The 14,237-nt window shown below is 39.7% G+C and overlaps 1 protein-coding gene across 1 annotated transcript in view; it reads right to left on the bottom strand.

Moving 5' to 3' along the window:
- Positions 1 to 1,680: 1,680 nt before the first annotated feature.
- Positions 1,681 to 14,237, bottom strand: part of PIK3C2G (phosphatidylinositol-4-phosphate 3-kinase catalytic subunit type 2 gamma) — a gene marked incomplete at its 5' end in the record, with an annotated part of 274,531 nt that continues 261,974 nt past the window's right edge. The window contains 2 exons of the mRNA XM_006029111.1: positions 1,681 to 1,833; positions 8,393 to 8,518. Coding sequence (XP_006029173.1) covers positions 1,681 to 1,833; positions 8,393 to 8,518 — 279 coding nt within the window. The remainder of the gene's footprint in view (positions 1,834 to 8,392; positions 8,519 to 14,237) is intronic.

Genomic DNA, 14,237 nt, shown 5'->3' with positions numbered 1-14,237 from the left:
TGGCATGATAAATCTCAACCCTATCCAATATATATATTAAATTTGATCTTGAAACCAATCATGTGAATCAATATACTTCCTTTGTTATAACCATGTATTACAAGTCTTGAAAAGATTTATATTCATGCTAAACGAGGCTCATATTATGCATATGAGGCTCATTTATACTGTTGCCTTTAGTGGACTCAATGAATTCATTGTGGCTACTCCCATGCTTAAATTTAAAGATATGAGCAAAAAAAGCTTGAAGGATGGAGCTCATTATTAGGCCTATTGAACTGAATGGAATTACTTGTGTGTTATAAAGGATATGTATAAGTTTCTACAGAACTGGGGCTCGTCTGTGCATTGTTTCATTTCCCTGATACAGCAAAAGCTTGCAATGAAAGGATACTAATAAACAAAGACTTTCTATAACTTGGTCTTACAATAAATAATTGTTACGCTGAAAAGTTAAATTGACTTATTTCATTTATGTACTTTGTGATAATTAAAAACATTGATTTTTGGAAACTGCTTCAGATTCTATAGGGAATACAGGATTTAAATACTGCTTAAAGTCTTTTTAGGAAGATTTATTAAGTTATCAAAAGGATAAAATTGCTAGAGTAAGCAAGTGAAATGAAATATCTTGTTTCCAGTGAGCATCATAAGTCTACAAGTTGCAATACATGTCAGCAAGTTATAACATACAAATACATGGCACACACTATATTTTAATTATTTTTTTCCAAATCTGCAGTTAACAATATTTTAAATGTGAAATATGTTAGAAGTTTGAAATATCCTGACTTCTGAGTTCCAGTTCCTTCATGATCTCTCATGTTGCTCTGTTAAATGAACCATATATGGTGGCAAACATCAATTGTCCTGGATCATGGCATATGCATGAGGGCCACCCAGACCTTCGATGCATATGCCTAGACAGGATTTTTTTTGGGAGGAGTGGACGCTGCCCAGACCTACCATGCTTCTTTTAAGCCACTGAGACAGAATCCAATGACCAGCCTGGGTCCAGATGTTTGGTGCCTCCATGGCTGCAACTGTATAAGTGTCTGGGAATTGAACGCAGGTCTCCTATGCAGTAGATAAGGATTCTACCACTGAGCCACAGGGGACTCCTAAATAAGACCTATATCAATGCCATAACTCTGCCATTATCAAAGTAACCACAACAAGAATGAACTCGGATCAAAAAGTTTAATGTTGGCTTGATCCTAAGTCTATTCAACTCAATGGGAGACTACCATTGACTTAAACTGGCTTTGGATCAGGTTCCAGCCACACTTTGATTTTAGTTTTTATACAAAACACATCTAGCAGTATATGACCAACAGTGTTCAGTAGGAACAAAAATCTTACCTGTTGCCATAGAAAAAGTTGCCCCAGGTAACTGCAACTGAATGCTGCAAGATACTGGCATATGCCTTCTTATACCCATGCTAATGGAAACTTGTTTCAAGTAGAGGATAGCAAATATATGGAGAGAGCTGAATGGCAATGGGCCATAAAAAAGTGCTTATACTTTCCTTGGGATTAGTAACTTAATGTATGTGGTTAGTGGCCTACTGTACATTATACTCTCAAAGGCAAATATGTCAGGTAATATAACAATATTGCTCATAAGAAACAGACAAAGAAATATTAATGAATAAATAATGTAATTGTCCAAGGCAATATTCAAATTATACTGTTCCCCAATGGGTACCACTTTTCTTCATTTAACCGGACACTGTTTAGTTGAATGTTAATAGCTCCCACAAATGTTCCTTTGCTTTTCACAACAAGCTTTAGCACACGTCCTTGGAGTTCTGTTACAGCATCATAAACAACCTGCAATCATATAGAGTAAAGCAGAAAAAAATAAGAAAAAATAATATTTTAGATAGCTCAAACCATTTATTTGCATATATTACTTATATTAAAAAACCCGCATCAAAACTCTAGGTTTGATTTAAACTGACATTGTGAGTCTCAAACGACAAACTATGAACCAAATGCACCAAAGTCAACAAACTTAGATTAGAGACAAATTTGGCCTTACACATATTTGAAATAAAAGAGCTTCCGTTAGCTTAGGCTACTAAACTTGAACAACTGAGCATCTGCCAGGAAGTTTTAAACCTGGACTTTTAATCCACCATGAATTCTCAGAGAAAAAAAAATAAAAAGCATGCAATCTGCTCTCTGCAAAAACAAAAACAAAAAAACCCATACTGCAAGCAGCATTTTGACTCTAAGCAGAGAGAAATACCAGAGATTTTTTAAAGCCCAAAGACTTTGCTATTGCTATTGTTTTTTTACAAAAGGCACTTGGATAACAAACGCTATAAACTGTTGCTGTTCTTCGAGTGGGATCATCTGTCCCAGGATTTGTCCCAGAAGAGGTGGCCCACTTCATTGGGCAACACAGACATCACCTGTTGTTTGGTAGAGACAGGCCCCTGCTACTTCTGGGGCTTCCTAGGCCTGATCCTGTGAGACAACTGTGAATGGAGGAACCAACTCAGGGTGTACCTCTGCAAATGGGTGAACCCTGGGGTGCACCCTGAGTAGGGGCATGGCAACCTAATAGATACACCTGGGGAATCCCTTGCTACAGTTCCCCCATTTGCAGAACCATGTCACAAGTAGGGATTTGCAGTGTGATACACTCGGGGAATCTCCTATTGGGAGGATTCTCAGGGGGAGTCCCAGGGTGCACCTTCATAAGCAGGGGAACCCGGGCAGGCACTCCCAGGACTTCAGTGGCTGGATCCTGCCAGGAATTCCCCTGCAGGAGAGACCTGCCCATGGTGGCTGGAGAGTGCAGGCAGCTCTGGGCTGCCCACACTCTTCCAACAGAAAGAAAACAAATGTCCACTGTAAAAAAAGTGGTACACATTTATACCACCTATTGTTGCGCCACAATTTGGGCATTTGTGGTGTGACAAGAGACTTTGCCATCTGTTTGTTTAGGTTTTGGGCCACCATAAAAGTTTTTATGGTGGCAAAAAGTTGATGTCTGTTTTCAGATGAAGTGATGGGTTGCACAGTATAAAACCCTAACATGGACAGACAGATGATTTGAGAAAAATATACAAGTTGTTGTTTTAGCAACCATAAAACTCCTTTGAAAGATGATGTTATTCTTACATCAAAATTAAGACGAGCTAGTACTGTTTGTTTCAGTTTCGTTTTTTTCATATTCATTTAGTATGTACAATATGTGCATTGCAATGGTTCAGTGTAACTTACATTATCATCATATAAATCCTGTGGGCACATCATGCAGTCACACAGTAGCTCAGAATTTTATCTGTGTTTTACTGTGTTTATTTCCAATTAAACGTTGAAATATAGAAGGACTTTTCTTAAAAAAAACCCCAACTATATTTTCTTTTCATCAATATTTCTAAAAGATTTCAAACTGTTCAAGGCTAAAGAAATACACCAAAGAGAGATGGAAATTCTTCTTTGAAAATTGCTGGCCTTGCTTGTATAAATGCTATTTGTGGGGTGCAAAGATGTTTAGGGAGTAAATCTGGAATCTTCTTGCTATCAGGGTGTAGACATATAAGAACCTGGAACCCGTTCAAAAGAGAAACATTTGAAAAGGGCAGCAGCTGGTAAAGTTTAATTCTTCTGTGTGAACAAGCTGACAATGATTCAGATGCAGCAAAACTGCTCCAACTTTAACATTCTTCCATCAAGGGTCAAAGTCGGAGTGATTTTACTGCTTTTGAATCATTCTCTGCTTGTTCACACATGACAATTAAAATTTACCAGCTGCTGCCCTTTTGAAACATTCCTTCTTGGAAAGGGCTTCAAGCTTTTGTGTGTCCACACACTTAGCGTCCAAATGTGAACTCTATAAGTAATATATGTACTTAAATGGTATCATCACTAACATGTTAAATACAAGGGACTTAGCCAGCCCAGTAAAAACTATGGATGTGATACAGTCAGAGGACTGGGGTCAATTTGAGGTAAACAGAACTCAAAAGATAGCTGGTATTATCAGTATTAGGATGTTCTTCTGTTTAGTGAGAAAGCTTAGTGAACAACTCTTTAGAAAATTACAAAGAATAACAGTTAAAAGCCTATTCTTGATACTATGGGTATGTACATTCACCACACCTGGTCTATAGCTTTAAGCCTCATAATCATAGATCAGGAGTGGCATGTGCAAATGTTCATTGGTGCTGCAAACTCTGCTGAGAACCTGGCGTAAGAAACTTGGTGGGGGGAGAGGAGGATGGGCAGGGTTGTCCGGGAGGGCTAGCATGTCCATGGGGGAGTTTGCAGGATTGGGGATGGGGGTTGATGAGTCTGCAGGGGGGGATGTAGGAAGAGTGCAACACTATGGGTGAAGCAAGCAGCTAGGATTTCCCAACCTGGGAGGCTGCGCTCCAAACATGTGCAGTCTTTTGACAGATCAGGCTAAGCTGTTCCAATCTAAGTTAGTTTACCTTCTGAGGTGAACTGCCTCATATTGTGCCCACCATTTTTGGCCTGATTTAATTCCCCCCCCCCAATATCTGCACAGATGGACGTTTAGACAAACATAACTATACGCATACCCTATATGAACACACTAAGGTTAATTATGGAATATGAACATTGCATTCTTGGATTAAAAAACCGGAGAATGCAACAGGTCTTTTGCTCCTGAGCACACCACTTTAACGTATACCTGGGAACAAAAAAAATCTGGAGCATATTCATGCACAGCATGTGGAATCCAGTTGGAGCAGCCTGACCCCAGGTAAGGCTGCTGGGGTCAGCACAATTGCTGGCCCCAACCTCCCCTACCCCACTCAGGGCAACCTGTTGCATGCCAGAGTGTGTGGCACAGGCTTTACCCAGGGACAAGTAGCAGTGGCACAAAGTGTGCCACTGCTATTTGTCCCCAGGTAAATACACATTTCTGCTCATGGGGACACAACCCTGAGTTCCACCAAGAGTCACCAAACAAATGTTTTAAAGGGGCAATAATGCTTTACGCTCCATTCATTTTTCTTTTTATCAGGTGGAAGTTTCACAGCACTGCTGTTGGGAAGTCTGAATTCTTTAGGCTTAATTCTGTTTGTTGCATTCTTCTTACTTGCTTCTTGCAACTGTTTTCACAAACAAAGAGAATCTTTGGACTTCCTGAATGATGCTGGCTCGTTCCTCTTCATGTGTCACAATATCAGTAATTCTCTTTCTCTGACCATGCATCTCTTTTTCTCCATTCTATTTCTCCTTATCTTGTTTACACTCCTCCTCATCTCTTTTTAATGCATTCCTCTAAATCAAGATTACATTTTTTTCAATGCAATAAACTCCAAAATCCAACATGAGTAGCAAAAATATATCCACATTATAGGCATCTCCAAAAAACAAACAAACAAAAAAACCCCCAGTGTTAGTGTCACTTTCCTAGACTTTCATATCATCACAGCTTTACACATGCAGAAAAAAGAAAACAAAAATAAGTTTTTTTATAAGGCATATAATTTGCTGCAGGCAGTTACACAAAACCAAACTGCAAAACTAAAACCAAAAATACCACAGAGAGGAATATTTAAAAAAAATGTCAAACTCAAATAGAGAGAAAAATTAAATATACAATTGACTTCTGGGTTTTTGTCTTAAATAAAAGCCCATGAACTGAAATAAAAAAGGTAGTACATTTCTTGATGCAGCCTTTTGGACTGTAACTAGCTTAAAAGAAAGCTGATTCATGTTTTAGTTGTTCTTTTTGATACCCTGGGGCTCACAACTTCTGTATCAGTCCTATAATTGCATGCATGAAAAATGCATGCCAAATAGCATCACATGAAGTAGAATAACCATAGCGGTTGTTAAATAGTGTTAAAATCTTCAGGTATGAAACACTCAGAGTGTGCATCTACATGAGATGTTTTATGGTGCAGTAGAGCTAATTACTGCACAGTAAGTGTCTGTGTCTACACGTGCAAATGTTTACTGCACAGTAATTAGCTCTAATCATGAGTAAATTTGCTACCTGAAAATGCAAGTACCAAATTTACTCAAGATAAGTAACTGAGCAGTAGTGCATGTGTAGACCCCTGAGCAGGAGCAAATGTTCTTCTGGTCAGCTGGACAGCATGGGGCAAGAGATTGCTCCCTGCCCCAGGAGCTGCTGTTGCTAGGAAGTGGGGACAATGTCCCCCTGCCCCAGCAGGAGGGAGCTCCCAGCTCTCATTCCATGATCGTGGGGCCAAGACTGGGAGATCTTTATCTCCTAGCCTGAGCCCCAGGGTTGTGGGGCCCAGGGTGGGAGATCCTTCTCTACCAGCACCAGCTCCATGACCATGGGGCTTGGACTGGAAGATAAAGATCTCTCAGCTCCAGCTCCACAACTGCAGAGTTGGCACTGGGAGAGAAGGATTTACCAATCCCCACTCCCTGATCTCAGAGCCCTTGCTCCCCAGGTGGCAGGGGCTGGAGAGCCTGTTCCCTGCCTAGCTCTGTGATTGTGGAGGCTCTCCAGCTCAGCAGATGGGAACTGTCCCAGTCAGGGGCAGGTCCCAGCCCTATGCTCCAACTGAGTGATCGAGGTGCAGGGCTTGTAAAGAGGTGCAAGGCCCCAGCACAGGCAGACCCCTGGGGGCAGGGAACAATCTCCCAGCCCCTACCAGGAGACAGCTGTCTGTCAGCCCTATGCTCTCTGCCAGCCTAGAGCTCCCCCTGGCTGCTGTAGGGGGCTGGTGAAGGGCCAGCGGACGTGGGGGCAGATTGCTGCCATAAGCAGAAAATCTGTTCCCGAGACCCTACATGTGTAGAGGCCTACCCAGAAGCATTCACTTGCAAGTAGTTTACTCATGGGTAAATTGCACCCAGATCAAATGCACGTGTAGACACATCCAAAGTCTACGAAACTACACGTCTTCAGTGAGGCCATCTAAACTTGTGAAGTAGATGTTGTAGCATCAAGTAGCATGTGTGTGGGGGTTAAAATCCAGAGAATGCATAGAGTATGGCACTTTTCATAAGTGGAAAAGGTTTCTCATCTGTCCTAGGCCAAAATTAATTTCCCTGCCAGGTTGCTTGTCACTCTCCATCACAAAAGTGGAGAATTTCATGATGAAGCCAGTACAGGCAATCCTTGCCATTCACAGGGTATACGTTCTTGTATCCCCATGAATGGTGAAATCCATGAATAAGGCACTGTGTTCATGAACACAGTCTGCATTCATGAACACAGTGCTCCCAGCGGCTGTGGGGGGACACATATGGCTCCGGCGGCGATGGCAGGAGAGCAGCGGCGGTGGTGGGAGCCCGGCGGCGGCAGCAGAAGCCCAGTGGCAGCAAGTGCAGAGCTCCCAAGGAGCTCCTGTAAGTGTATAAAGGGTATTTAAAATGTGGGTTTTGGCATTCGTGAATATTTGAAACCGCGAATGCTGAACCCGCGAATAGCGAGGGTTTCCTGTATATATATATATAAGGCATTTTTAATATATAGGAAGTGCTTTTCTGACAGGTCAACCTCAGGTAACCCTATTTCATTCTAACTTTAATAGCAAAAGTTGATAGAACACATTGGATAAGTCCATTTCCATTTAATTTGACTGGTGGTGACACAGGGAGGCAAAGGATCAACTTCTACCAACTTCAGCTATTAGTGTAAATGTCATCTGCTTACAGCATGCACTGAAAGTATACAGTAGAACTAAATATGTCCAACAATCAATTTTATATGAAATAAGAATACTGTCTAGAAATACAGGACTAGGAAAAAAAAGACATGGATTCTAATCCCAGATGATTAACTTGATATGTGCCCTAAAACCTATTCTTGTCTTACATTTACCTACTGTATAAGTAGGCATGTCTTCTTTCCTCCCTGCCTATTCCTCTGTGGTGCTGTACTGCTGTTGCCTTTTGCCTCCGAGTTGCCTGTACTTCAATGGTAAATGAAGTATTACATGCAGGTCTATAACATCAGCACTTTGGCATGAAAAAAAGAGGCATTTGTTATTTCTGCTATTATTTAACAGAGTAGAAAGCTAGTTCAGTTGTCTATTTTATATATACAAGATAGAATTAATATATTAATTCATTTTGTATTTTATGTTATAGCATAAATGTGAATAAAGAGTTAAGCTTACTTTTAGTGCAATGGATGTTCAGGTTTAGTGCTCTAATTTGGAATTATAATCACAGTACAGGATTGAACAGCAAACCAATGTTTTCCTAAAGAAAGACGCATAAAGATTCTGTCTTGCCACTGAGCAGGGGAAGCAAAACAGAAGACCATTAACATTTATGCTTCACCTTTGGATACATCCCTGTTATTTGACTGTACCAGTTTTTGCAGCTCTCAATACTGCAGTAATGTTATTACAGTAAAGGAGTAGACAAGAAAAACAAGAAAGGAGGCAAGAAAATGGATATCACTCACAATTTCATTATAAGTAGGGTCAGTGCTTTTTGGAACTGCTTTTGTTTTCCTCCTACTGACTTCATTGGGATCTGGTAAAAGATAAAATTCAGCATGTGCAGTTGGGGGAGAGCCATCTGGGAGATGCTGAAAAACAAAAGGGTTATAAATATGAATGCCTCAATTTCTATCAAAGAAAACAAATAGAGAGGGACTAAATTAAATCTGGTCTTTAAACAGGCATGAAGAGACTTATTGTATTCACAATGCTTTATTGGTGCAAAATAGAGTTCTAATCAATAGAAACAACAGAAATATATGAAATTCAACCTCATATGGTGCCAGAAAAAAATTAAATAATACACAAAAAGAATAATATTGCCCATCTTTAATGTTTTTAGTAGCAATGGAAAAACCTTTAAGCATCAATCTGGTTTAACTTGTTTTAAACTGATATATAATCTAGCCCTTACATTTTTCAAGGCAATGCACAGGAATTGGATTTTATCTAGAGAGCTTCTATTGATTTTAAGACATAGGAAATGGACCAGTTCCAATGTTGATACTGGGGAGAACAGATGATTCCAAGGGTGTCTTACAAAGGGTATTCATGCAGAAGGTCCAAGAACCCTTCCTTCCAGCAGCGGTATGAGCAGAATGCTATTCTTACATTAAAAAAATTCTGTCCAATTCTGACTTTCACACAGATGGAAACCTTTAATTCTCCATGAACACTATGCATTCTGGGTGTTAGCTCATGATCTGCTTGTTGAGCCAGGAATTAGCAAGTGCAGGGAGGTGAGAGGCTAAATGAAAGAGAAGAGCTACAGAGACTAAGGAGGATGTGCTCGTAGAGAAATGGATAGGGATAGAAAGAACTGGACATCGGGAAGGGCCAATGAATACTGTGGAAATGTTAGTACTGTGAAGGGCCATTTTGTGGACAGATCATATGAGTCAGACTTGTAACTTTGGAGAGTTAACAGACCTTTAAAGACCACATTCTATTGGAGATCAGTGATATACAGTTTAGGAAAAAGCTGTTAGAACATATTGAACTCACTTTGGAGCAAGCAACTAGACTTTGCCAGGATTTGTTAGTTATGAATATCAGACTGCAGAAGCTGAAGGACCAGCCAACTGAACTGGACAGGATTACAGAATCACTGAGGCCCAAAGCAATGCATAGACAGCACAGTGCAGAGAACTTCGCTGCAGAGTAGATCACCAGAAGCAAAAGTGAGTTGCTTGGAGATATAACACTATCCAGTGTCCACCATTTGAAAAGTGCTGCACAAGTTCAATAGAGTTAACAATTTTGCAAGAGTTGCATACAGAAACAGGATGGACATCACAAAAAAACATAGCGCACAACTTATGCAATGAAAAGGTGGAGGAATTCTTCACTGGAATGCTGAAAGAAAGTCAGTTTATCTGAGGACTGGACATTCACTTTGGAGATAAATAGACTGATGTTCAGTTTTAAATTGAATACAGAGGCACAGGCTAAGGTAACACCATTTTATTATTGAGGGAATAAATTAAACACATATGTGAACTGTTAAGCAGTTTACTATGGTAAAGGTTCAGTTCATAATTGTTCCAATAAAATTGGTGCCTATTATTGGGTTTAGAACATGTAAGACTTTGAATTTAATTGAAAAAATAGAGTCTCTTGAGAGGCCAGTGTACAGCCATACACTTCTGGTCCATTTCTGGGTCCGCTGGAGAGCATGCTGGGCCCCCCCCTCCCACCTCCCCGGCTTGACTACTGGTGCCTTCTGGGTCTGGGGGTACCCAAGGTCCCCACATGGCTGATCACCAAGCTGGGGTGCAGGGGTGCCCCCAGCATGCTTGGCAGTGGACCCAGAAGTGGGTCCACTTCGGGTTTGCTGCCAAGCACCCCCCTCACCCCCCATGCTCCTGTGGGATGCTCCAAGCACCCCAGCATTGCAGCATTCATGAGCCATGCCGGTACCTCGAGGTATGTAAAAAAAACATTTAAAGCTGCGTCTATGGCTGAATTGCTGATTCTCCAAACCTGCATCAAATCGTCAGATTCAGATTTGGCTGAATTGAATTGGGGACAGTGATCCAGATCAATAAATTGAATCACTATCCTTGATTCAAGCTGAATCCAAATCTGAATTGAATATGGCCCATTTTGCACACCTCTACTTAAAACCCCTGAGGAGAGAGCAGAAGGGAAGCAAGTTGTGAGGAAATAGCTTGCAAGGAGAAGAAGCTAGGCTGTTGGGGAAAAACCAGGGCAGAAAGTAACTCTTCTCCTAATGTCTGGAAAGGATAGAGGATTTTGGTTTGTTCTATTTGCGTAATCAGACACAAAGTTGTCTAAACTTGTTTGGTTGGAACTGAACTTCCTGAGGAATTACTAGCAGAGCTAACTGGCCTGCAAAGGACAGCAGAGTAAAGGATCTAATTACAGACCCTCATGGAAGATGCTCTGCTAGCCACTACCCATGTCCAGTTCAAGAACTGCTGCTGGTATGAAGTGTGGCATTGTAGTAGAGACAGAAGCAAAGTTAGCAGGAAAGCCCAAAATTATTTTAAGTTTTATAAAACTAAAACACACACAAACCATGAATCTGTCATCACAGAACACTAATGTCATGCTCAGTGCAAGAAACTCCATGTTCTGTAAAAATGAACTGATTGCTATTTAACAGAACCTGGGGATAAAACATCATTCCAAGACTATAAATACTAGTGGCAAAGGCAGAGAGACATATTAAGTTAATTGTGTACATCTAATCTTCATCATAGCTTTGGACTGCTCTCTTCATACTACCATCACTGGTTTCATGTTATCTAGATTATGCTTCAGCCATTTAACTTTCATTCATCCCCAACCATGTCCAAATACTTGGGCAGGCATTTTACCACAGGGACTGAGTCATATGAAATACAGTTGTATGACTGGCTCCTCCGTAACCTGCTGAATGGACTTATGTGCATATTGAAAAAAAATGTGATTGGGGAAGAAGGATATAGCGCAAGAAAGAACCTCATCAAACACCACAGGAGAAAAACCCTATGGGATCTTTCCAGTGGCTAAGAACACAGCCGTTTTGCATGAATGGTACCAATCAAGCAGCCCAAGCCTCTAGGAGCTAAATGAAGGTGAAATAAGACATTTTAATTCATTTTAATTCAAGACCAACTGTCTTACCCTTTCCCACTTTCCTCTCCAAAACCCCAATGACCTCAAAGACTTGCAACCAACACATGCCCACCATTCCTCAATGCCCGAAGTGTTCTTAGTCTTCTTAGAAGGAACATAAAGTGGACAGATCTGTAGCTGAGCAGTCAAGTAGGGACCCAGCAGAGTAGCCCAAAACTACCAAAATAAAAACACTCTCTTCCCCAACATGCACAGTGACTCTCACACACTAGAGGAAATTCCATAAAGCTCAATCAAGGAATTCACCTGAGCTGGCTCCTACACATGGGCAAGTTGGTTTGGAGTTAGAACAGTGAAAGGAGTAATCACTGTATTTAGCAGAGATAGGTCTGTTAATTTACTGTAGTTGCCCTTGAAGACACTTAGATATACATTTGCCTCAAGAAACATAACACTTAATGCAGAGGTATAAATCTGAATACTAAACATGTTAAAAGTAATGCCAGAACATTTGAGATGGAAGCTGAATATTTATTTTGTGCCTAATTGGCAAATCCTTGTATAAACTGTTGTATGAGGAGTTTATGGCAGTTTCTTTCAATTAACATAGTTATTCATGTGCTCTGAAATGGGACTGATCAATGTAAGCCCATTAGCTCAATTAAGAATTCTAAATTACTAGATGAAAATGAAATCTTTTATGTCTACTAGATACTCTAAAAATGTATTTTAGTGTCCTTATCCAAATATAAACCCTTGTTTGGATGGTTAAATAATATCTTCCAAACAAATGACATAGGTAATGTACTGAGGATCACTGACCTAATATTTTCAGCATGATTTAAGAATTAATTTAGTACATTTAATACATTTAAGAATTAAAGATGCCAGCACAAAGACAGGTATGCAGGAAATGAGACTTTCGCAAGCTTCCTCTTTTTTGAGGTTAACAAAGTTCTCATTTGGACTAGAAACCCATCTATCTGTGTTACAAAACAAGAAACCAATAAGGAGAGGCCAGTACTAGATTGCGATTCATTCTAATGAGATCTGCAGTTGTTCTGGGCAGGTGGTGTCAGGCCCCCTATTCAGACGGAATATGTTCTTGTGGGAAGAATAAGATAGATTACTTAAATCACTATTCGTGGTCTTATTCCTTCTTTAAAGGAATAAGAGGAAAATGGATCTCTTCAATAGTGGAACATTTTAAATACTGAAGAAAACACAACTTGGCTTCCCTCTAATAACTCAGAGCCTGTCTTATACTCTGTATGTGCATTTGTATTATTTGCACAAAGAATAAGAGCCAAAATCAAATAGAATTTTCCTGTTTTACTTTACTGCCCACAGCTTCATTTTATCTAATTCTTGTATCATTGTATATTATGATCTAATTTTCTGTTTAATGCTTAAACATCTGTTTAAACTGGAAGAATGTATAACCTTATTTTATGCTTTTAGCAAAAAAAAAAAAAGAAGATAAATTATATACATTTTATTATTAAATGTAATTTTTACTGTTCATTGTATTGCAATGTTTTAGCAAAAGCTGTAAATAAATTACTACTACTACTGCATAATGATTCAATGTTGTCATGTGGTAAAGAACCCATTTCATGGAGGGAATTCATAAGACAAGCCTCAAATACTGGCAAAGCCATGGAAGAGACATTAGGTTTTTCATTCAAAATCATTATTGTCAGAACCTCCATTCCAGGATGAAAAGGGAAATCTTATTAAGTTGGGAATCAGCTTGAAAGCAACATTGGGATTAATTTAGCAAAACTATCAAGAAACCTTTTTGAAGTCACTGTCTGATATAAGTTGACCACTTGCTTGAAAGAGGAGGTAAGCAGAAAATAAATGTTAGTTCCCTAAAAATGGTGTCCTCTGCTGCCATTCTCCATGATGTCATATGTCTCTTAGGATATACCACTGTAACTTTATCACCGGCATTACATCAAACTCAAGCAAATGAAAGGACTTTGAAACTTATATTCTAGTCCCACTTACTGTTGAGGATATCTATTCTGTAAATTTAATGTAGGTACTGAGTATATTTTTCAGAACCACAAACAGTCAGTTATGACATCCAACTCTGAAACTTCTGCTATTAGTGGATGAAATATGGTTTACAGCTCATAGTGCAGTTTGTGGGAAAAGCCAAAGCACATCTGCAGCAGTATAGTTTTGTGCACTATTTTGTATAGGTTGAATGTGTCTGTGATCAAGAAGGACAGAAAAATGAAGAAGTGGGACTAAATTCTGTTACAGTTTAAAGCACCAGTAACTTAATTCAGCCTCTTTCAAAACTGATTTAAATATTTAGGAATCTAAGTTTAATTGGAAGACAAAGAGGCATTGTTGAAAATGTTTCCAGTTGACTTCAAAGCTACCCCTGATGTAAATGATAGCCAGAAAACAGAATTTGCCCCAAAGCATTGTTTTTTCTGTTATGCTTGCTTGCAGAGAAATCCAGATGACAGGGAAAAAAAGGCATAGACCAATTAAGTTATAAAACAAAATTTCCAGTAGAACCTCTCCTTCTCCTCCCACAGCCTAGACTACAAAATTTAGCCAGCTATTCTGAACTGCCAGTAACAAAAGTTTGGAGTTGGAGAGCTGACCCCTTGTGCTTTGCTTCCCAAAACAGGTAAACTATTACTTTTCAGTCATTTGACAGTGAGCTGCCTAGCTGTCCTTCCGATGGTTGATGTTTTGAAG

This window comes from Alligator sinensis, unplaced genomic scaffold (assembly GCF_000455745.1).
Source record: "Alligator sinensis unplaced genomic scaffold, ASM45574v1 scaffold365_1, whole genome shotgun sequence".
Lineage (NCBI taxonomy): Eukaryota > Metazoa > Chordata > Crocodylia > Alligatoridae > Alligator > Alligator sinensis.
The sequence above is the reverse complement of the archived record's forward strand: the minus strand, read 5'-3'. Positions and strand labels throughout refer to the sequence as shown.